The sequence below is a fragment of the Colossoma macropomum genome, unplaced genomic scaffold (assembly GCF_904425465.1).
Source record: "Colossoma macropomum unplaced genomic scaffold, Colossoma_macropomum, whole genome shotgun sequence".
Taxonomy (NCBI): Eukaryota; Metazoa; Chordata; class Actinopteri; order Characiformes; family Serrasalmidae; genus Colossoma; species Colossoma macropomum.
This window is the reverse complement of record NW_023494789.1, coordinates 39236432-39259648: the sequence shown is the minus strand read 5'-3', so window position 1 is coordinate 39259648 and position 23217 is coordinate 39236432. Positions and strand designations below refer to the sequence as shown.

At 38.6% G+C, this 23217-nt stretch overlaps 2 protein-coding genes across 2 annotated transcripts; both read left to right on the top strand.

Annotated features, from left to right (window-relative positions):
* Window positions 1-1961: 1961 nt before the first annotated feature.
* LOC118807576 (adenosine receptor A1-like) lies at window positions 1962-4194 on the top strand. Its single transcript, XM_036569611.1, has 2 exons — window positions 1962-2366; window positions 3193-4194. The coding sequence occupies exons 1-2, from the start codon at window positions 2035-2037 to the stop codon at window positions 3839-3841; spliced, it is 981 nt and encodes a 326-aa protein (XP_036425504.1). The 5' UTR covers window positions 1962-2034; the 3' UTR covers window positions 3842-4194.
* A 15009-nt stretch (window positions 4195-19203) lies between these two features.
* Window positions 19204-20429, top strand: LOC118807641 (adenosine receptor A1-like). The gene is made up of 2 exons (XM_036569678.1): window positions 19204-19535; window positions 19727-20429. The coding sequence occupies exons 1-2, from the start codon at window positions 19204-19206 to the stop codon at window positions 20427-20429; spliced, it is 1035 nt and encodes a 344-aa protein (XP_036425571.1).
* The last annotated feature ends 2788 nt before the right edge of the window (window positions 20430-23217 follow it).

Here is a 23217-nt window from a genome sequence, read left to right as displayed (position 1 = left end):
TGTCTAAATAGGCTGTCTTCTCATCCTACGAATTTTGGTGGTGAGACACAATTTGGAGTGAGTGTTTTTTTGTGTTTTTTTGTTTTGGGTTGCTCATTTACTTGATTATTCTTGTTGGTAGTGTATTTATATATGCTGTTGGTTTGTTTGTCATTTGCATATGCGGTTTTAGTGCAAGGAGAGGATGTGGTTTTGGCTCTAGGAGATGAAAGGTCTGCACGAGGAGAGGAAAGGTCTGATTAATTAATACTAAATTTGCATTGAAAGTGTTTAAAAATATTCCAAAATCATGTTTGTTCTTAGTCTGTTAACTCTTGTTTGCCTGATGTGCTGAATTGGCTGCTAAATGTTGAGAGTTTTAGCATGCAGTTTCACTGGGTTTGAGAGAAAATACTAAAGGCATTTGGTCAGAAATGGTAGGAAAAATGTGACCAATTTTTTTGACAAAGTTTTTTATTTTGGGTACCCAAATAACATTTTTTTTACTCTCTCTTTCTTTTTTTCCATCCCGTTGGAGTAAGCCTTCACAGACTTCACAACATCAATACTGAGGGTTTTTTTTTTATTATTATTAATTTTCTCCCCTGTCCAATTCCATCCACTAGCTAGGTCTCCCCTCAACCACACAATACCACTAGTGCTAGGAGTGTGAAGGCTAGCACAAGCTTCCTCATAGTCATGTTAAGCCAGCCACTGCATCTTTTTGAGCTGCTGTTAATGCAGAGTCATTGGACTGCTGAATGAGCTTAGAGGAGAATGCTAACTGCCAATTCTGTTACATCAGCTAAATTTAAACTAAAACAATTTTTTTACAAGAATAATAAAAACTGCAGCATTTGCATTTTGAAATCAGCAGTGTTTCAAATCGTGATTTCAATATTATGCAATGAATCCTGCTTTGTACAGTGGAAGGCAAATGTGAAAGGAATTGTTATGACCTACCTTGAGTTGAAATGGTCACAAGGAAAAGGAGCTGATGAGAATTAAACAGAGCAGTAATGAAGATGAAATGGAATTTTAAAGCTCTGAGGGAGAAATCTGCAGGGACAGTCATTAAGGCTACAGTGACAAATGTCTGTCAGTCTTAATCTGCCTTGCATTAAAGTGCTGTTCTCTACCACAATAAGGTACTGAAGTAATATTTTTTTCTGTGTACAAAAACTTACTCTATACTTTTCCTGCATTGAGCTGTATTTTGTTTTTATGAACAGTTCAGTGTTGAGAGGTTCTCCTTTTATAGTATAGTTGAGACAGGTTTCCCAACACAAGTGTGGTTTTACAGCTAGTGTGGTTATACACCAAATTCAGTGGAAGACATGAACAAGGTTTATAAATAGCCATATGATCTGTACATACGTTTTCTTCACAGGCTGATTTCCTGGAGTGGTCTGTGGTCATCCCCCAGGCTATGCTTTCAGACGTCCGTATGAAGAACCCCTTTCATGTGCTTTGTTTTCACAATGCCACGGTTGGCCTCTGTCATCTTACTCATGTTAGGGTATAATCCATAAGGTGAACCTTAACAGAAGGTGGGTCCTGCAGAAAGACAATGACCCTAAAAACACCAGTTAGTCAACAAATAATGCCTTAATCCAACAGAAATGTTGCAGGTGTGGCTTTTTTCACAAAATGATAAGGGGCTCACAAACTTTGAAGCAGCAGTTGCAACAGTTGCAGCTGAGTCACTGAATTCAGTTGTACTGAACTGTGAATTTTAGCCACAGTTTGTAAAATTATAGATGTAATTTTTTTCTTTATAAATTCTGATGGGTAATGAAATTCTCATGCTATGCATATTGACAGCCTTTCATTTGAGCTTTGCACTTAACACACAGTCAGCCCACTTCCTTTAGTTTCTTTGTGGATGTGTATTGTGTGTGTATTATCTGTGTGTTTGTGGTTGTACGCATGAAGTTTTCTCACTGCTTTTCGAAACTCCATGCATTTCATCAGAGCTCACCGAGAGGTCTGGTCACAGCCAGCTTCTTACTCTCCATCATCACCATCTGTACTGTCTGACCTCTTTCTGTTTCCATGGGTAGCATTGCTGTGTGGGTCTTCATATTTCTTGAGATGATCATTGCTGTAGCATGTTGTCTGGGCAATGTGCTGGTGATCTGGGCAGTGTGGACATGTGGAGCCCTCAGGCAGCCCACCTTCTGCTTCATTGTGTCCCTCGCTGTGGCTGATTTCCTGGTGGGGTCTGTGGCCATTCCTGTAGCTGTGGTGTGGGAAATCCATATGAAGACCTCCTTTTATGGCTGCCTTTTCATGTGCTGTGTTTTCATAATGCTACAGTTGGCTTCTGGCTCTTTACTTCTGGCCATCGCAGTGGACCGCTGTCTCCGTGTACGCATCCCTCTGACGTGAGTTGTCCTTATATATAAACCCATAACTATACTTAGCACTGTACTACACCTTGAAGATCAACAAGTAGTGGGTGATATACTAGCTAGAAGTCTTTGTAAGGTATTTGTTTCACCAGTACTCCAGAAATAAGAGTTTACAACGTACAAAGTGTGTAAAACATGCTAATGAGAGCCAGGCTTCCTTTAGTAATCACTCATCTCCTGCTAAGTAGTCACTTACAGTCTGAGTCTAATGTTAGTCTAGGTTGTTATTGAGGGGGCAAACAGAGAGACACATGGAAGGAATATATACAGTCATAAGGCTCAAGTCCAAGTTATGTGAATCAAGACCACGCCACTGTCTATTAGGTCTTGCAGGTAGTTGTTAAGAGCCCCATTTTGTCTGTATCCTTTTAAAAACTCCTTTTGAAAATACTTGTTTTCTTTTGACTTTCCCCTTCCTAATGAAAGTGGATTATCTTATACCTAATCTTAGAGAAATCCCCTTTAGGCATTTTAAATACACATGAGAAAGAAATATTCACATATTTAGTAGTTGTTTGTGTGAATGTGAAAAAATATTCCTGCAGATTTAAAAAAAAAAATTAAAAGCAAGTTTCCTAAAAAGAGCATGCATTACAAAACACACTAAATACTGAAAAAAAAATCTGTTAACTACATTTTTTGCTTTTTTCTGACTCTGAAAAAACTAATAACTTATACTTGTCCTGGATCGGTCTTTGAATTATGAAGTGAAACAAATACAATACATTAGCTTCTCCTTTCAATCCTTTTAAATTATTTAAAATTGAAACAAATAAATTGTTTTCTACTTGTTTTCCAGGTATAAGTTTACAGTTACTCAAAAACGTTCTTGGATGGTGGTTGCAATCTGCTGGTTCACTGCTGCACTGTTGAGTTTTATCCCCATGTTTGGATGGAACAACTATAACACTTGGAATAGTACAACACTTGCAAACTCCACCAGTTTTAAATGTAGATACTTCACTGTTAACAGCCGCTCATATCTAATAAACTTCATATTCTTCGGCTTCTTCCTTCCTCCGTTGGCTGTCATGACAGGCTTGTACTGTTACATCTTCCTGACCACTAGAAGGCAACTGAGAGCAAATATAGGTGCAGCTGCCGAGTCCCACAAATATTACCAAAAAGAACAAAGGCTGGCTGCTTCACTGGTTCTGGTCTTGGGTCTCTTTGCTGTCTGTTGGCTCCCTCTATTCATCATGCACACTATAAAATTATATGGTCCTAATATTAAGGTGCCCTCTGTTCTCATTTACATAGGTGTCCTCCTCCCTCATGCTAATTCAGCAGTTAACCCCATAGTGTATGCATTTAAGATTCCAAAGATAAAACAGGCATGTAGGAAGCTGTGCATTAGAGTTTACCATGGCAGAGGACATCAGCAGAGAGACAGTACAAAAAACAGCAGCACAGAAAACAGAAGTGCTACACAGGACTCAGAGTTGTAAAAGTGCAAGTGATGATATATATAAGATGCACAAAGACCATAGGTCTAAATCACGTGTCAAAATCCAGAACTTTAATATTTCTACTGATTTTTCAATTTCTTTTGCATAATTAAGGTAAACAAAGTTCTTCAGAAAGGTTTGATCTAAACTACCCACAGTGGTGGTGATAGGAACCAAATGTGAGTTTAATTTCTCTAAAAGCTCCCTCACAGAAAGTTATTACATGAACAGGTTAATACACTGACTGATACCTGATGCTTTGTTTTTAGATAGTGTTGAGATAAGGATGTGGAATGAACCATCTTCTAAAATTTATTCATTCATGGCAAAATTGTTCCCCACAAAAAACGTATTTTTTCTGATTTCCCTTCACTATTTTACCATTACCAATAATACATATAAAACTCAGAAGACACTTGTAGGTTCACTGCTTGTCTCAGATAGTAAGTAAAATGGCTACATTTATGTTGTACATATTGCAGCCTCTGATTTCTTATCACCACCACCGTAAAGATGTTGGTGTCTGTTAATTTCTTTACAGTGAATCTTTTCAAATAAACTCTGAATGACTGTTAACATTTCAGTACTCAAATTCTTAAAAACTAGGCACAACTCCCCTTTTTAACACACCTGATTGAGCTCTTCAGCACGTTCACAAAGCTAGTTTAGAGTGTTAGAAGAAGGAAAAGTCTCAAACAGAACGTCTGTTGTTATAGTTCTTCCATTTAAAAGCCTATCAGTCAAAAACGGGTCTGATGGTAACATTGATCTCTGAGTGAGAGTTCAATATCTGCACAAAAAAAACGAAGCTTAGTCAAGAAATGATGTATGAGGTTTCCACAACTTTATTTATTTATCAAATTCTCAATTTATTTTTGCCCTTTTTTCAATTGTTTGCCATATAAAAATGATCAAGCTTTATTTGCCATTTTGAAGCAGATATGTAACTTCTTTCTTTGGTTTTCCATGGTTTGTGTTAATAAAGCTTGTTAAAGCAGGCATTAGTTTCTCCTGTTACTTTAGCAGTACATTAAGTTTGACGAGAGGCTGCAGCCTTCTGTCAGCAGGACGTCTATACCACAATGACTCCAGGCCACAGTCTGACATGGGGCAGCAGCTGACAGTCACATTTTCTATATATTATTTCTTTTTTGTCTTAAACTGTCACTTAGTCAGAGTGACAGAAACAAATCAAAGTGACCAAAATCAAAAAACAGTGATAAATATATTGAATTTTAATTTTCTATGGTCTTTTTGGGGTTATTTAAAGGAGAATTTCACCAATTTTTCCAAATGTCTACATAATTAAATCATTAAGGTGTAAACAAAGTCATTCTAGGTGGTCTGATGTAAAATGCTCTGTTCTAAAGAAAAGTTCAGAGTCAGAATTGTTCACAGTGGTGGTGATTGGAACCAAACATCTGAAATTTTTAATGCCCCTGAAAGCTCCCTCACAGAAAGCTAACACATGAAGTAGTTAGGAATGTGCTGCCTGATGCTGATGCCTGAGATATTGTTCTATGATAGTTTTTTTTAGATTTGCTACTGTTTTGCAATCATTAACTCTTTGCCCTGCGATGGACTGGCGACCTGTCCAGGGTGTATCCTGCCTTCTGCCCAATGACAGCTGGGATAGGCTGGGACAGCACCCCACCGCGACCCAGAAGGATAAGCGGTTTAGATGATGTATGTATGTATGTATGTATGTATGTTAGAAAAAAACTAAGTAGAGAATCTCAACTAAGCTGGATAGCAGTTGAGTATGTATTGGTTGTACTGAATCTTTGAAACATGATATTCAAAATACAAACATTGCAAAGCATACTGTTTTAAATATTTGACACATTGAGTTAAACAACTAGGAATTATATCAAGTTGTATAATTTGTTATGTTAATTAAAATAACTGCTCCTGTATCCAGTGGTTCATGGCTGTTTGGTGGTTGCCTGGGCAATCACTGAAGACCAACTTCACACCTTCTATTGCCAGAAGCATTTGTTCAAATAAAACTTCAATAAAAGGTCTTTATGATTTGCACGTCTCTTTTCTTAAGTTTCTGTGAACAGATGGGTGAAATTGCAAATAGCCGCATTAGCAACGATGTAATAAATCAGTACAATTTCGAATTATACCATTCAGTCCGAAAATAACTGGACAGTGACATCATTTACAGAAAGTATAGAGAAAGCACACTTAAGTGAATATACTGTGTCACAATCTATCAAAAATACATTTAAGTGAGAGTAAAAACACAACGAAATGTAAACACTCGAGTATATAAGAATACAAAGTAAATGTTTTTACAGGTAAAATTAGACGTCTTTTTTCTGGTGTAAAGATGCCCTGATGTATGGTATGGTGTGCAGTTTCATTTTACATTTACATGAATGTAGATGTTTTACTGAAAAATATATTAAAATGCAATAAAAACTTGAAAAAAGAAATCTTGCACATGCAATTGTTAAATGGAGAATTCATTATTGTAATGATCTTCGCAAGAGTTCATATGTCACCCTCATTTTAAAAGAACTGCACTGGCTTCCTGTGTCTTAGTTCTTTTACTTGTTTTTAAAGCTCTACATTGTCTAGCACCATGAACATCACACGTTGGCCTCGCAAGACAAACTATTTGGGTGCCCCTGGCCTAGAACCTGTGTACCTCACTGGCTAAACTACCAACTTAATTATCGCATTTGACAAAGCTTGCTGGTTTGTGTGATGTATTTTGGTGTGGTTGCCAGTTTTATTATGTCAGTTAAGTGCTTAGCAGTGTTAGCTTGCATGTAGCAATATTCGGATTTTGGCTTCTGAAAAACCTCAAAATTCTTCAGATGTCATGATGTTTGGAGGAAAAATGTCTGTACTGCAAAATGTATCAGCTTTGTAAATTTTTGGAAATTCAGAAGAGGATCACATGAAACAAAACTCTCAGACATCAGCCTAAACTAGATCAGCTTCACTGTTTGTTTGTCTCTACTTCTTTGTGAAGTATTGCCACTTTCACTGAGAGTACTGAATGTTGTTTAACTGCTTGTCCTGCTGTGTTTTTGACCTGATTTGTTGTATTGTTTTCTGACCTGTCTTTGGATGTCCCTTTTAGCTGTTTTAGTTTTTTAGCAGTCATGTGACAGTATGATAAGCATCCTCTAGCGGTACGTGACAGTTATTACAGTGACACATTCTAAATGACAGTGCTACGCTCTCTACTCTAGTTTGTCCCACTTATTACAGTAATTGCAAGATGAACACTGCATTGTCATTCCAATTCTCATCATTTTCTTGTCTTTACTATAGCTTGAACCACTCTTTTTAAAATCTTGTAGATAATTTCATCGAGAGGTGTGATTCCAGTTAGCATTCTTTAATTTGTCTTAAGATAATCCACTGTACAAAAACAAAAAGTTATGACACTGTGCAAAATGTAAATAAAACAGAATGCAATTATCTGTACATGATTTAAATTCTATATTTAATTGAAAATAGTACAAAGACAACAAATCAATGTGTTATAAAATAATTATATATTTATAATGTTAATATAATGATCATGTTATATATTGATAATATATATCATATATTAAATATGAAGCACTATCTCCTCACAGCAAGAAGGGCCTGGGTTCGACCAAGGTCCTCTCTATGTGAAGTTTATATGTTCTTCCCATGTCTGCGTGGGTCTCCTCCAGGTGCTCCGGTTTCCCACAGTCCAAAGATATGCAGGCCAATTGGACATGCTAAATTGCCCCTAGGTGTCAGTGTGTGTGTGAATGTATACGTCTGTCTGTCTGCCCTGCGATGGACTGGCGACCTGTCCAGGGTGTTTCCTGCCTTCTGCCCAATGTGTATATATATATATATATAAATATATATATATATATATATATATATATATATATATATATATATATATAAAACAGTGTAACAATTCAAGAATAACATTTCTCAATGTAAAATATAACAAACAACTTGGGGATTCATCATCTTCATGATATCATTAAAAGATTCAGAGAATCTGGAGAAATCTCCATACACAAGGGACAAGGCCGAAAACCAATATTGGCTGGCTGTACTCTTTGGGCCCTCAGACAGCAATGCATTAAATCAGACTTGATTCTGTAGACAAAATCATCTGCATGGGCTTAGGAGCACTTCTGAAAACCTCTTTCTGTGACCACAGTTCATCACTGCATCTACAAATGCAGGTTAAAATTCCACCATGCAAAGAAGAAACCATATATAAACAGGATCCAGAAATGCTGCCGCCTTCTCTGGGCCCGAGCTCATTTAAGATAGACTGAGGTGAAGTGGAAATGTGTCCTGTGGTCTGACAAATCAAAATTTCAAATTCTTTTTGGAAACCATGGATGCTGGACCTCCAGGCTAAAAGATTCAGAGAATCTGGAGAAATCTCCGTACACAAGGGACAAGGCTGAAAACCAAGAATGGGATAACAATTCACTTTCAAAACTATGATATGTTGCCTTTGTACTATTTTCAATTAAATATAGGTATTAAACGATTTGCACATCATTGCGTTCTGTTTTCATGTACAATTTGCTGAACATCCCAACTTTTTTGGAAATGGGGTTGTAATATGTTTTAAGATATCTAGGCTAGTTAATGTTCACAAAAGCTAAATTTATGACTACTCAAACTGTAGTATTTCACAGAGCAACCAATAGGAATAAAATAGTTCAGATCAGATTAATTTGCTGACGTAGAAACTGGCGATGTATAAAGCAGAGTTAAAGGACTGGTTCAGATATCTTTGAGAAAATGCAGCAGATCTCAGTTCTGACAGTAAAAATAAAATAGTTACTAAACGTTCTGTTGGTTGGTTGAATAAAAGACTGTGAACTGTAGCTGAAGATTGAGATTCTTCAGAATTCTCTCCTGGTGCAGAAGCCTCCTCTACTCCTCTTCCACAAGTATAAAACTTCTCAAGTCTACACGAGTCACAGGACATATTTATCATTAAAAACAGTGAATTTTGACAAAGGGCCACAAGTCTGTGTGTGTGAGGTTTGAATGTAATCCTGATGGTAATCACCCCATTTTTAGAATGTTCCTGTAATCTGATTACTGTCTTTTTGCCTGTAATAATGTAATAACTGTAATTACAGTTTTTTTGTATCCTGATTATGTAACAATGTTACATGTTCTCTGTTACTACCCCACTTTGGTCATATCTGTGGCACGTTAACACAATCGTGTATCCTAGTAATGGTATTAAAATGTACACAGCTGTTGCACAAGTTGTGGTGCTTTATTAACCAGCTGTTATTGGTCAGAGCTATACAAAAGCATTTCCATACATATACCCCCCCCACAACCCCCCCTGTTGGAACTAGCCCTTCACAATAAAAGTCCTTAGCAGAATGACCCAGTGAATGACTGTTGAAGGACTAATAACCTAAACTAACATGTCAAAGACATTTCTTGCTCATGCTATAATAATGTAGAACAGTAAGTCACATCACTAAGTGAAAAGGCTGAGCTGCCAGTTTATTAGGTGCACCTACCTTGTAACTTTATTGGCCAACATAAAGACAACTTTTTCAGAGTCCGCTTTTAACATTTACTGTTTTACATGTGAGAACTTGACCCTGTGAGAAACTTGTGTCAGCTTTTTTCATCACACCGTTCTGGTTGAGGGCAGCCTGGCCACTTTTTATTTTTATATCAAAAACATGACTGCAAAATTCCAGCTAAAAACAGAAAATGTTTCTTATCAGGACATTCTTTATTATTGGCTGTGTGAAGCAGTTCACCCTCACTATTGCTTTGAACGAACATGAGGTGGCATTATAAAGTCCTATAAATGGAGTTCAGAAGCATTCAAAAATATAAAAGCAGTGTTGAAAAGTTCTGGGCAGGTGATAAGAAACTACTTTAACCTTCCGTTTTTAGCCATTTACCTCCATTCACCCCCGTTAATTGAGGACTTGCTTATGGGCACCCTCTGGCATTTTGCAGTAATGTTTCAGATATAATGGGAGAAACAGGAAGAGACCAGGCTCCTTATAAACTGGCTCTGCTAGAATCCAGAGTTTACCAGTTGTAAATATGAGTCTGTCTGCCGTTCAAGAGCAATTTACAAGTAGGAGAATTGCTACTTCTCAGTTTCTGACACCACACAAACGCAGCATCTGGTCAGTTTTCCTGCCAAACGCGACATGTTAAACAAAAGAGCTTCTGCGAGGAATGCTGCGAGGAATTTTGATGTGTTTAGCACAGATTTTGACCTTACTGTATAAAAGACGTATTAATGTTTGCTGTGCAGTAGCCTACACTACAAAAGCTTGTACAGACATTGGAATGTCAGTACATATCACTCCATCTCAGAGACACTTAAGCATTATCTATAGTTATCAGTAGCTAGCACTAACATTTAAAATGAAGGTAATGTTTATATGTTTAGTGTGTAATGTTTAAATCTAGCTGAACTGACTAGCTCTGAAATATGTATTTCATCAACCCTTTCATTCACAGAGGGGTTTTATTTTGAGAGCACAGTAAGTATTTACCTGATGACTAACTGCCTAGGTAACATTATTATAGCTTACTGAGCTAAGAGCTAAGCTATCTACACACGCTCAGGTGTTGCTACTAGCTAACGTCATACACTTCTAGGTATTACATTTAACATAAAATATTGAGATGGGGATGAGGGGTAATATTCTGTGTTAGAATAATATCATTTTCTCTTGTTGTGGTAGGCATAAAAAAAGAAAGGAGAGAAACTCAAGCAGTGGGTGACAGACATGAGGTGAGAATTTAGAGAGCCAACAACAGTCAAGCTGTCTAAATGTCTGTAAAATTACATCTGAGAAAATGTATTAATGTATTAACATACTTATTCAAAATTATTAAAAACAGTTTTAATCAACAGTCCTATGCTTTGTGTAATTTAAAGGAAGTGTAGTTTAAGTGCTTATGGTTGTGTTCGTTCATATTCATTGCCAATTCAAGTGTCGCAGAGAGATGAAAAACAAGGATCAGAGACTGGGAGTGTAGACCACACTGACACAACTACGCCTAGAGAAATAAGGTAATCATGTCATCAGGAAATCTGATAGCATTACACAGGCGGACTATGTTATACATACATCATCTAAACCACTTATCCTTCTGGGTTGCGGTGGGGTGCTGGAGCCTATCCCAGCTGTCATTGGGCGGAAGGCAGGACACACCCTGGACAGGTTGCCAGTCCATCGCAGGGCAGACAGACAGACATACACATTCACACCTAGGGGCAATTCAGCAAGTCCAATTGGCCTGACTGCATGTTTTTGGACCAGGGGAGGAAACCCACGCAGATACGGGGAGAACAGGCAAACTCCACACAGAAAGGACCCTGGTCGCCCAGCCGGGAATCGAACCCAGGCCGTTCTTGCTGTGAGGCGACAGCGCTACCCACTGCGCCACCGTGCCGCCGACTATATTATGTGATTACACACCGATCAGCCAGAACATTAAACATGAAAACCACCACGTTGTTTCTACACTCATTGTCCATTTTAACAGCTCCACTTACTATATAGACGCACTTTGTAGTTCTACACTTACAGACTGTGGCCCACATACTGTGTTAGCATCCTTTTATCCTGTCCGTCAATGGTCAGGACCCCCACAGGACCACCACAGAGCAGGTATTATCTTGGTGGTGGGTCATTCTCAGCACTGCAGTGACACAGACGTGGTGGTGGTGTGTTAGTGTGTGCTGCGCTGGTGGGAGTAGATCAGACACAGCAGTTCTGCTGGAGTTTTTAAACACTGTGTCCACTCACTGTCCACTCTGTTAGACACTCCTACCTTGTTGGTCCACCTAGTAGATGTAAAGTCAGAGACAGTGGCTCATCTGGTGCTGCACAGTTTATGTCAATCATCCTCTAGTCCTTCATCGCTGCCCACAGGACGCTGGTGGCTGAATGTTTTTGGTTGGCTGGTGGACTATTCTCTGTCCAGCAGTGACACTGAAGTCCAGCAGCACTGCTGTGTCTAATACACCTGTACCAGCGCAGCACACACTAACACACCACCACCACATCAGTGTCACTGCAGTGCTGAGAATGATCCACCACCCAAATAGTAATTCTGTGGTGGTCCTGTGGGGGTCCTGACTATTAAAGAAAAGGGTGAAAGGGGGCTAACAAAGTATGCAGAGAGACAGATATACTACAGTCTGTAATTGTAGTACTACAAAGTGCACCTATATGGTAAGCGGAGCTGATAAAATGGACAATGAGTGTAGAAACATAGTGGTGGTTTTAATGTTATGACTGATCGGTACGTGTGTAAAAATATATATATGTTAGCCACAAGGGGGAGCTTTTAGCACTCATTACTGAAAGAGAGCAAACTGGCATGCTGGCATGGAACTAGCAGAGTCTCATGAATGCACATGTTTGCAGTCACAGAATTCAAATGGGGAGCAGAATTGTTTATTACCCAAAGGTACTGCAGCTGCATTACTTAATGCACGCTTTTATACCGTTCTGAGCACCCAAATAATCTGGAATTTTTTAGTACTTGCCAAAAATTGTTGATATCTATAATGTTACTATCAAACCCAGGAGAAATAACCGACCACAGCTGGGCTTATCTTATCTGTACCCTACTCTGTTACTTTAGAAGAAGATTGGCTCTCTAACTGTGTTAGACCAGCCATTAGAAGCATTGCCTAAACTGTAATTCTTGTGGTGAGATTAGATTGTTATATTTTTGCATATTTTAAAAAGCTGTTTGAGAGCATTTGGGATTTCTTTCCAGTGACAGCATGCCAAGGCCTTTATTATTACAAATTATTATTATTCACAGTTATTTGAGATGATTGCAGTTATTTGATGTGATGACAGATATTAAAGCTGATTGCAGTCATTTTTTCCACAGTTGTTAGATTTCATAGTCATATTATGCTACAACAAGCAAAATGTGAATTAGGTGTGTTGAGTTGAGACAAATAAATGTAAATAATATCATGGGGCTTTAAAACAACAAAGAACAACAGAAAGAAACAACAGTGTGTGTGTGTGTGTGTGTGTGTGTGTAGTATTGATTCAGCATTAAAACAAGTGTTAGCTTTTAAGTAAACATTGCTGATAGTAAGTAAGTAGTAAGTAAGTAAAGTTTATTTATATAGCGCTTTTTACAACAGGTGTTGTCACAAAGCAGCTTTACAAGGAAATGAGCATTACAAAAAGAAATCCGGGTCCAAGCCCCCATGAGCGTTGCCAGTGGCGACAGGCAAGGACTGGCAAGGAAAAACTCCCTAAGAGAAACAGGAAGAAACCTTGAGAGGAACCAAGGCTCAGAAGGGGAACCCATCCTCCTCTGGTCGACACCGGTTAGTAAACATTGTTAGTATAAAGTATTATAGTACAAAAACAGGGAAAAGAGGTGGAGCAAATGATTAATTTGATTAGTTTAGTTCATGCAGCAGCAGCGGCAGCAGCAGCAGCATCAGTGGGGTCAGGTTGTGGGGGTGAGGTTTGCACGGCGAGCAGTGGCACCCGATCAAGGCAGAAGAGGCGGCAGCATCAGAACCCACAGGATGGGCAGCTGTTCAATTCGGCAAAGGAAAGAAAGGAAAAACACAGAGTCAGTTCTGCAATGGGTGATTGATTAATTTGATTAGTTTAAATGATTGATTAGTTCAAATGATTCATTTTGATTAGTTCATGTAGCAACAGCAGTAGTATCAGTGGGGTTAGGTTGTGAGGGTGAGGTTTGCACGGCGTTGTACAGCAGGAGGCTCAATGTTGGTAAGCCGGTCCAGAGGGCTGGCGAGCAGTGGCACCAGATAGTGTTGTCTAATTGGCCAATATGGCCACTTTTGACTTGTGTTTTAATAGCTGCAAACAATGAAGAAGAAAACACAATTACTTGTATGGTAGTCAATCATCAGCTAAAGTTTCATGATAGTAACAGCCCCAAAGAGGGTCCTGTTCAATCCTTCCAGTGTTCTCAAAGTTTCTTGGTCTGTCTGTTTGTTTCTACACGTGATTATAGATCTCTTAGATCTTAAATCTCATGGTCGATCCATGCTTTTAAGAGACATTTAAAGACATATATTTTTTAATTGAGCTATTATTCAAAATTGCAATAGATTACAATATTACAGTAGTCCTGTATTTTATTTTACTTCATTTAATTTTATTTTTATTGCTACTTTTATCTTGTAGGGTTTTGCTTTTACTTTTTAAACTCACTATTTCATAGTATAACGCTTGTGAAGTGTTCGAGAAAAGTTATTATTATTATTATAATTGTTGTTATTATTATTATTAGAAAAGAAGAGAAAAGTGATAAATCTCATGCCATTTGTGATTTGTAATGACTTTGAAGGTCTAAATGAAAATGTAAGGAGGAAAAAAATTAGGGTTTTTTTTTTCTTGAAAATGTAATTAAGAGCACACTTATTTAGTTTCAAAAATACCTCAGCAAACACATCTTGCAAAATAATACTAAAGTATTTTAAGTGCGATCACTTTCCACCCCTCATTTTTGTTGTTTTGGTTTTGTAGCCTACTACAGAGGTTCCTAACCACGGTATCATATGGTTTCAAACGTAGCATACTTGTTAAAATCAACTACTTAATTATTTTTGTAATTAATATTTTTATAATAGTATTTTTACTTAAGGCTTAATTCAGTCCAATTGTGTTTATTTCCAACATATCAATGTACATAACCTTACGGTCCTGTGAGTACATTTAGGTTGCTGTCTGCAATGGAGCAATTAGTTGGTCAGTTACTTGGTCATCCGTGTACTGTCGAATTACTTCATGCACAAGAGAGCCAACAATAGTTCTAGAGGTGATTCTGAGGGGTTTCTATTTAGAGTCTTTTGCTTTTGCACTGTCACTGCAAATTTCTGTGACAGTATAGAAATATCTGAACAGATCAGTTAGAGGCAAAGTGCTAAAAGTAAAACTTTAGATGGTTCAATAACTGTTTGGTGTATTGCAGGGTACTTTTTTAATGCCCACCCTGACATAATGCTTTAGTGTGGGATGCTTAACAGTGTAGATTTTCTGGTGTTATTTTTCTCTCAACTTTGTTGTGTAAGGCCTTATTTGGACAGGATTAGTTTTCCATGGGGAGGCGGGCTAATGCCAGTTTATTACAGGAAATCTGCAATGTTTATGACCAACTCGCACAGGATAAGAAACCTTGGTCTAAATGACAGAAATAGGAGTGCCTATTTGATTTATGCGCCAGAAAAGGGTAGAAAACATGTTAAAACAGTTCATTTAGCCATTATTTTATTTACTCTAACCATTTACGTTTGTGTCTGAATGCTATGTGTTATTAGCATCTCCATTAACTTGGGAATTTACAACGAACTGTCAACTTCACTGCATAAAAGCAAACTTTTTTCCATAATTCTTGCGTGTCCTGGGTTGTGCACATGAGACAGTAACATTACATATTGGCTTGATTTTATCCACAGAGAACAACGAGGCTGAAGTTGGCTTCTTATTTGCCACCTACTTGTTTAAATTTTCCCGTTCCACCTTAAATTATGCTCCAGTTACATTCTGGCACTACAGGCATTATAATAATACCTGTGCCATTTAAGGTGGAACAGAAAAATTCAAACAAGAGGCAGGTAAATAAGAAGCTGACCTGACCTTCATCAGAGAAAACAACTAATCACTTCTTTTAGTGACTCCATACTTAAGAAACTCCCTTTCCACATGATATTATAAAATGTTTATCGACATGTGGATTTGCATGGGACTAATTTAACCAGAGGTTATTTCTACAGCTCATTTTATAGAAGGTAAGAGGTGCTGGAATCTTTACTGATGCAGGAGTGCGCAGTCAGTAAAAATGACTGACATGGTGCATTTGTATGGGAATAAAATGACTGAGAAATGCCAGTAATACCCCACCTCCACATGTGAAACTAATCCTGTCCAAACAGGGCTTAAGGAACATTTATAGGATGTTGCATTGTTTTTATGCAAGGGCTTACTGTGAATAACTGAATAAGGTAGTGAGCTTAATAAACCTCATTACTTTAAAAAGGGCATTAGACAGATAGGCCTGTTTGTTATCATAATTTCTGGCATGGACGACATTTGGGGGGGTGCAGGGGGTTGGGGGGGGCATTTACCCCCGTTAAAATGTTCGTCAACTCACTTTTTTCAGAACTATGTAATATGTATAGAGACTGACCTCCATGACACTAGGGGGTAGACTGCAGTTTCAACCATTGAGTTTTCGTGCAATGCAGTGTAATATCGAAAGCATTACAGTCACTGAGTTTAAAATATGCTACAGTCATGAGCCTAGCTAGTAGCACAGTCTCTACTCTGCTAGCAGATAGCGACTTTCAAAAGCTCTGGAACACATCAAACGCTCAAAACAGCTACTGAGGGCCACAGCATGCACAGCATGGAGGAGGTCAGGTGTTGTATCCAATTCAGTTCCCCCTCAAATTCACGTTCCCCTCCCAAGTCAAGTCAAGTCAAGAGGTTTTTATTGTCATTCCGTCTATGTACAAGTACACAGTGGTGTAAAATTACGTTCCTCCAGGAACATGGTGCAACATGGAACAAAAGGGTACAAAGTGCACTACAACTAAATTTAAAATTCTTGTTGAAATTAACACTGGGTCTTTCAAATCCATTAGGCCACAATAGAGTAAAGCACTGTTTAAGTTCCCTTTTTAACTTACCTTCGCCCACTTCGACTCCCCACTCGGATGTGCGTCACTCATATGTTACACAAGTGGCCTCTCGATGCAAAAGAGCAGGAGGGGACTATGAGGAGTGCATTATTTAAACAGAACACCCTCGGCAAGTTAGCCTCAGTGGGCTAAACGGCTAGCCATGCAAACTTTGAAATCCAAATTTTTTTTTAAGACATTTGAGCACAGTGTACATAATGTGTGTAAGTAATTTTTGTCTGGCTTTAAACTTGGAGTAGAACTGTGGCGTAGCGCCTTTCTGTTTAGCTACGTTCACATTACAAGCCTCACTGCTCAAATCCGATTTTTTGCTCAAATCTGATCTCTCTGACAGGATGGTTCACACTCGTTTAGATAAGTAACTCAAATCTGTCATTAATGTGAACGAACCAGGGTCCTGAAATGACCCTCATGCGCACATCCTACTCAGTAACGTCACGTGAATGAATCACTTGCATCATCATCAGCAAACTAACAAGCAGAACGAGCTTCGCTGAGAAGATAAGTAACTCTGATCAGCTCTCAGCTTCATTATTAGAGCTAGACGAAGGCAAAAAAGGTGAGATGTGCTGTTTTTCCACGGTTTACAGGCTTTAACTTCTGTTCGGCACTGCTGCCATGGTAACGCTGAATGATGGCGCAGAGGAAAAAAGCACATGAATTCTGATCTGAGTGTTCACATTAAGGTCGCATGGCTACAAACCGGATATGTGTCTGATCTAGGACCACATATGAAAGTGGCTCAGAAAAGATCAGATTTGTGTCCACACAGCCCTGAAAACATCAGATCTGAGTCACATTAGGGCAAAAAATTGGATTAGTGCCACTTCAACCTGGTAATGTGAGCGTAGCCTTTGTGCTTCTTAGCTGTGTAGCCTTTAGCATGCTAACAATACAGCTAACAGAGCAAAGTGATGGAGTGGTATCAGCAGCCATGGAGTAGTTTGTAACCTGAAGCCAAATAAATCGAATGACATGGTTTTGAAATGTTAAGCATTTTTACATAATTTGTTGCTATAGCTTTGCAGAAATGTACTGCTTGTAATGTGTTTAGTGCTGTGTTGTACGTCATTGTGTTCGGTATTGTGTGTCCCTGTACTGTGATTGTATTTAGAACATTCTGTTCTGTCTAATTTTGTTCATCCCTACATGGTCATGTCTGTCACACCTGTCACTTGTCATGTATAGGCTGGGCCTAATCTTGGCATCAATCCAGCTACAAAACTGCATCAGTCCATTGTTTTATGGGCTGGCTAGGTGTCTGGTACCTGTGTGCAAGAATAAACTTTAATTCTCCAGACGTATGGCTAGTTCTCTGGTTTGGGACAGGGGTTTGGATTCTTCAGCTTGTAAATGCTAAGCTTTGTCTGCCATTATTTTGGGGTCTTAAAAAGGAAATGCGTCAGGTCGCAATGATTTCTGGGCAAGTTCTGCCGCTGAAGTTAACAATGGTGTTTGCTCGATCCCTCACCTCCCTGAGGGCTCATCTCACACCCTTCACTTCAGCTAATGACGTAATGAAACAGCTCTTAAGATGGCGCTGGGATTCCCCTGAGGACGACTGATGAGTCCAAGTGGATGAGGGCTTGTTAAAACTGGTATTGAAATGGGGTAGGTTCCCCACTGTCTCTGACTTACTAAGTAAAATTTGCAGTATTTTGCATACAGCTAAAGTGTCTCAATGGTGGTTTATTTTAGAAAAGTCTGTTGTAACAATGGAAAATGCCTTTGGGGCAATATATTCCACACCTAAGAAAATATTATGCTAATTGTTTTTAGATATCGCCCAGGCCTAAATTGTATGCAGTCATCCGCTGGGAGTTTCAATCAAAAGAAAAATAGTTATTCAGGAGAAACAGAAAGAAAGAGAAAGAGAGAAGAAAGAGTTTGTGGTAATATAATGCATGCTAATACCTGATGGAACAGAAATTTGTCCTGGACATTAACAATTTTGCCTGATCTTTTTTGAGATGCAAGAGAGACTCTAGTGCTAAAATTACTAACTGGCTTTTAGATATTCAGCTCTTTGTTGAGTACAACTGAACTGCTAAGTGCAAAACTCTAGAATGGTTGTTAATTTGGCCATGAATAGTTTAGAACATCAATGCACTTTTCTTTTAGTACATTTTTTCCAGTTTTAGGAAATTCTACCTATATATATATATATATATAATATATATATATATATATATGAATAAACATACAATCGTATTTACCTGTGTTGGGGCAAATGCTGTCTATTAGCCTTATTTGAAAGTGATGTTAGGAGCTTGTGGTTTTCACAACTTTTCAGGAAGTGTATGGACATATCCTGTGTTCAACAGGTCATTTCCAAGACTCGTTAATCTCAATAACACCTTTGAAAAATTGCATGTTTTTTACGTTTTTAAAAAATTGCATGTTTTTTACAATTTTAGGGTTTAAAATGAAAGGTATAACTTAAAGCCTTTTTTTAAATGTTATAATTCTTATGATGTGACATTCTCATGCTATGTGGATTCATATTGCACTTTGCACATGAACAGCCCACTTCCTCTAGTCTACCTCTAATTGTATTTAGCGCAGATTTTTTTTCTGTGCATGAAGGTTCTCTCACGTAGTCACAGCCAGCTTCTTGCACACCATCACCATCATTACTTCTATCGATCTCATTCTTTTTTCCATGGCTAGTAATGCTAGATGGGAGTATGTACCTCTTGAAGTACTCATCGCTGTAGGATGTTGCCTGGGCAATGGGCTGGTGATCTGGGCAGTGTGGACATGTGGAGCCCTCAGGCAGCCCACCTTCTGCTTCATTGCATCCCTCGCAGTGGCTGATTTCCTGGTGGGGTCTGTTGCCATCCCACTGGCTGTGTTGGTGGACATCCATATGAAGACCTCCTTTCATGGATGCCTTTTCATGTGCTGTGTTCTGCTAATGCTGCAAATGGCTTCTGTCGTCTTACTCCTGGCCATTGCAATAGACCGTTGTCTTCGTGTGCGCATCCCCCTCACGTGAGTTGAATTATTTCATATTTGGATTCACTCTTTGTGCAGCATGGTGTTCCTTGGTTTTTCATTACAATCATGAAGCCAAAGAAATACAATAAGTTCACCATTTCTCTCAATCCTTTCATTTTTTTTTTTAAGAATCAGAAAGTCATTTGTGAAATTGCCTATTTTTATTTATTTATGTTCTTCTCCAGGTATAAGTCTACAGTCACTCAAAAACGCTCTTGGATCCTGGTTGCACTCTGCTGGTTCACTGCTGCTGTATGGGGTTTTATCCCCATGTTCGGATGGCACAATTATAATGTTGTGAATGGTACCTATGCGAACTCTACCAGTTTTGAATGTGGCTTCTTAACTGTTATTTCCACTTCATATCTAGTAAACTTCATATTCTTCAGCTCTTTACTTCCTCCATTGGCTGTCATGACAGGCTTGTATTGTTACATCTTCCTGACCACTAGAAGGCAGTTAAGAGCAAATATAGGCACAGCTGCCGAGTCCAGGTCATACTACCAAAAAGAACACAGACTGGCTGTTTCACTGGTTCTGGTCTTGGGTCTCTTTGCTGTCTGTTGGCTCCCTCTGTTCCTCATGCACAGTGTGCATTACTATGGTCATAATATTGAGGTGCCCTCTGTTGCCATTGATATAGGTGTCCTCCTGTCTCATGCTAATTCAGCAGTTAACCCCATAGTGTATGCGTTTAAGATCCCCAAGATAAAAGAGGCGTGTAGGAAGCTGTGGAGAAGAGTTTATCATGACAGAGAAAAGCAGCAGAGTGAACAGAACAACACACAGAATAATACAGACAGAAACACAAACAGCAATGCAGAAAACACCGGAACAAAAGACAACAGTACAGAAAACAGAAGTGCTACACAGGACTTAGTGTTATAAATAAAACTCTGCTGCAACCAAGATGCAAAAAAAATAACCAAAAAATACATCTAACTAAATCACATGTCCGACTTCAGCCCTGTCGGGCCACAACACCTAGAATTTTACTTTGTGAAGCACACCTGATTCAACTTCTCAGCTAATAAGCAAGGCTTTGGTGAGTTGAATTTAGAGTGTTAGAAGAGGGAAAATGCTGTCTCTGCAGAGCTGTGGCCTGACAGAAGCTGAGTTTGACACCTCTGTTCTAATTGGTTAAGAAAAAAAAATATTATTGAATCTTAAACAGAACTCCAGTACAGTCACCCCAGGACTGGCTCTGAGTCTTTTGGCACAGAGTGTGGTGAACATGTGTATTGTTTAGTCTGCTCTTGTAGTCTTTCCAGGCAAAGGTATTTTTTAGTAAAGAACACGAGACCGACAGTTATATTGATTTCTGATCGAGGGTTCAGTAGTTGCACAAAAATGATGCTTGTATTTTGAAATATGTGCAATAAGGCTTAAAGAAAATAAAAAGAAAAAAAAGAAAATCAGTATATGAAGCTTCCACAGTCTTAACCAGTGGACAATATTTTTACAGTATTACCCTTTTTTTGCAATTTTTAAGCCAACTTGTATAATGTATTCTTTTTTTTGTTCATGTTTTCTTCAGCTTTCTTTGTGCTAACATTTGTGTTGGTGATGCGTTTTTTTTTTTAAAGCAGGCATTGGGCTCTGTTGTTTTCTTTAGCAGTTCATTAATTTTGATGAGAGGCTGCAGTTACAGTCTTCTGCCAGCAGGACGTCTCCGAATACCGCACTGACTCCAGGCCACTGTGCAGCAGCTGAGAGACCATTGTGTGAGCAGAGATTTCTTTCTTAAGCTGTCACTTGGTCTCAGATGTATGTGGAGCCAATTTCAAAGACACAATGCTATGAATGTATGTATATTTATATATATACATATACGTTTTAATTTCTTAACAGTTACTGTGATCTTAAGGGCTGTGGAAAGTAGCAGAGAAGTCAAAAAGTAGAGAATTCCAATTGATTTGGATGATAGAATAGTAATTACATTATAATAACAACTGGGTTAATATTATTTGTTTCTTTTCATCCTTTTGAAAAGCCTATTGGGCTCATATTCACTCCTCGTTATAAAAACTTCTGTCATTTGAGAAAACAGAACATTTCAAATGACAAATAAAGAGTCTCTAGCAGGAATAGACACAAACACAGCAAAGCATATTGTATTACATGTTTATTTTAAATAAAAAAGACAGTGCTGAAAAAATAACAGCACATGTGTATGAATATTTATCAAGTCACATCATCCATTAAAATCATTGTACCTGTCATTCGTGGTTCACAGCTGTTTGATGGATGCCTGAGCAATCACTGAAGCTCTTGCCCTTTCTCTCTTCAGTTGTGTTGTTGTGTCTCGCAAGGAAGGCAATAGACTGTATAGTTATCACCGCAATAGGATGTCGTTCCTCCCACAAACTATACAACCTACTACCTCACCTCGTGGGAACACATTTCCAGATGGATAGAGCTCCTGATACTTGCTACAAACAAAACTTCAGCACAATTAATTCCCTTTTTTTCTTTTGAAATCAAAAGCCCCAGGTGTAAGTTTGTGTCCAAGCTGGGTCAGCATGGTGTCCTGTCGTCCAAGAGCAGGCCGTAGATCAGACTGTCTCCTTAGGAAAGACAGTAGATTGTATAGTTATCTCAGAGGGAGGACTAATACCCCACAACTATTCAATCTACTACCTCAGCCTTAAGGACAGTAGCTAACGCTCCAAGGCTTTGTTCTCACCTTAAGAGTCTGGATGAAGGAAAAGAAAGGATAGATGTAAAGGGCATAGTGTTCAGTGTATTTTCTTGTTGGTGTACAAACAAGAAAGGTAAAGTGCAAAAAATAAATATACATAGAGAATTGTACATTTATAAAAGTATAATAATACCTCTTTCTTAATAATATAATAACAGATGTGTTATAACTACTTAAAATGGGTTAAAATACACACAGGAAAAAACAAAAGGAAGACAAGTGATTTTCAAAGAGTTGAAGAGAGAAGGCACACATAGTAATCTCCGGCTTAATGGCAGGTCAGGTCTGCATCCTTACTTCTGAATGACACTTCTCTAAAGAGTCAAGTGAGGGAATCTGGTAGCAGTTTTACAGCGAATTACCTTGAGGGAGCAATTTCCTCTCTGCTCTTTTGGCTTGGCTTTATAAACCTGGTGTAGTTTCAAAACAGGCACTCCTGGGTGAAAGCTCATTCAACACTCGCTTCAAGCTGTGATCTTGTTGCAGACTTGTGGCCGGTCAGTGGTCGGTTCATGACATTCATCTAAATTCACGCACTGCATTGCAGGGGCGGAGCAAGGAAATGGAAGTGTTTATTATCAAGCCCGGGTCCCTTTTGTATGTGTTTTTCTTTATAAGACAAAATAATCGGCAGCCACAATACAATCACAACGGAAAGTGTGCTAATTTGTGTAAGCCTTATGCATAACTCCCTGGCATTCAGTGTGGTTGGCACGTATTTCGGGTAATCTGCGCCAGGAAATAGTGCCCATTTTCTGCAAAAACTTGGCTCTTTTCAGCCCATAGAAGCCTGTGGAAGCTTGCTGTTTAACAGGCAGAGGTAAGTAGCTGAATTTAAACATGGTTTCCTCAGCTGTCCCAGCCCTTTAACCTCCACGAAGTGTCTCATATCGACAGTTAGCATCGCATGAATAGGGAGGGAAAGAACCCAAACAAAATGGCCGCCCTTCTGCCATTTTAGGTAACAGAGTTTGG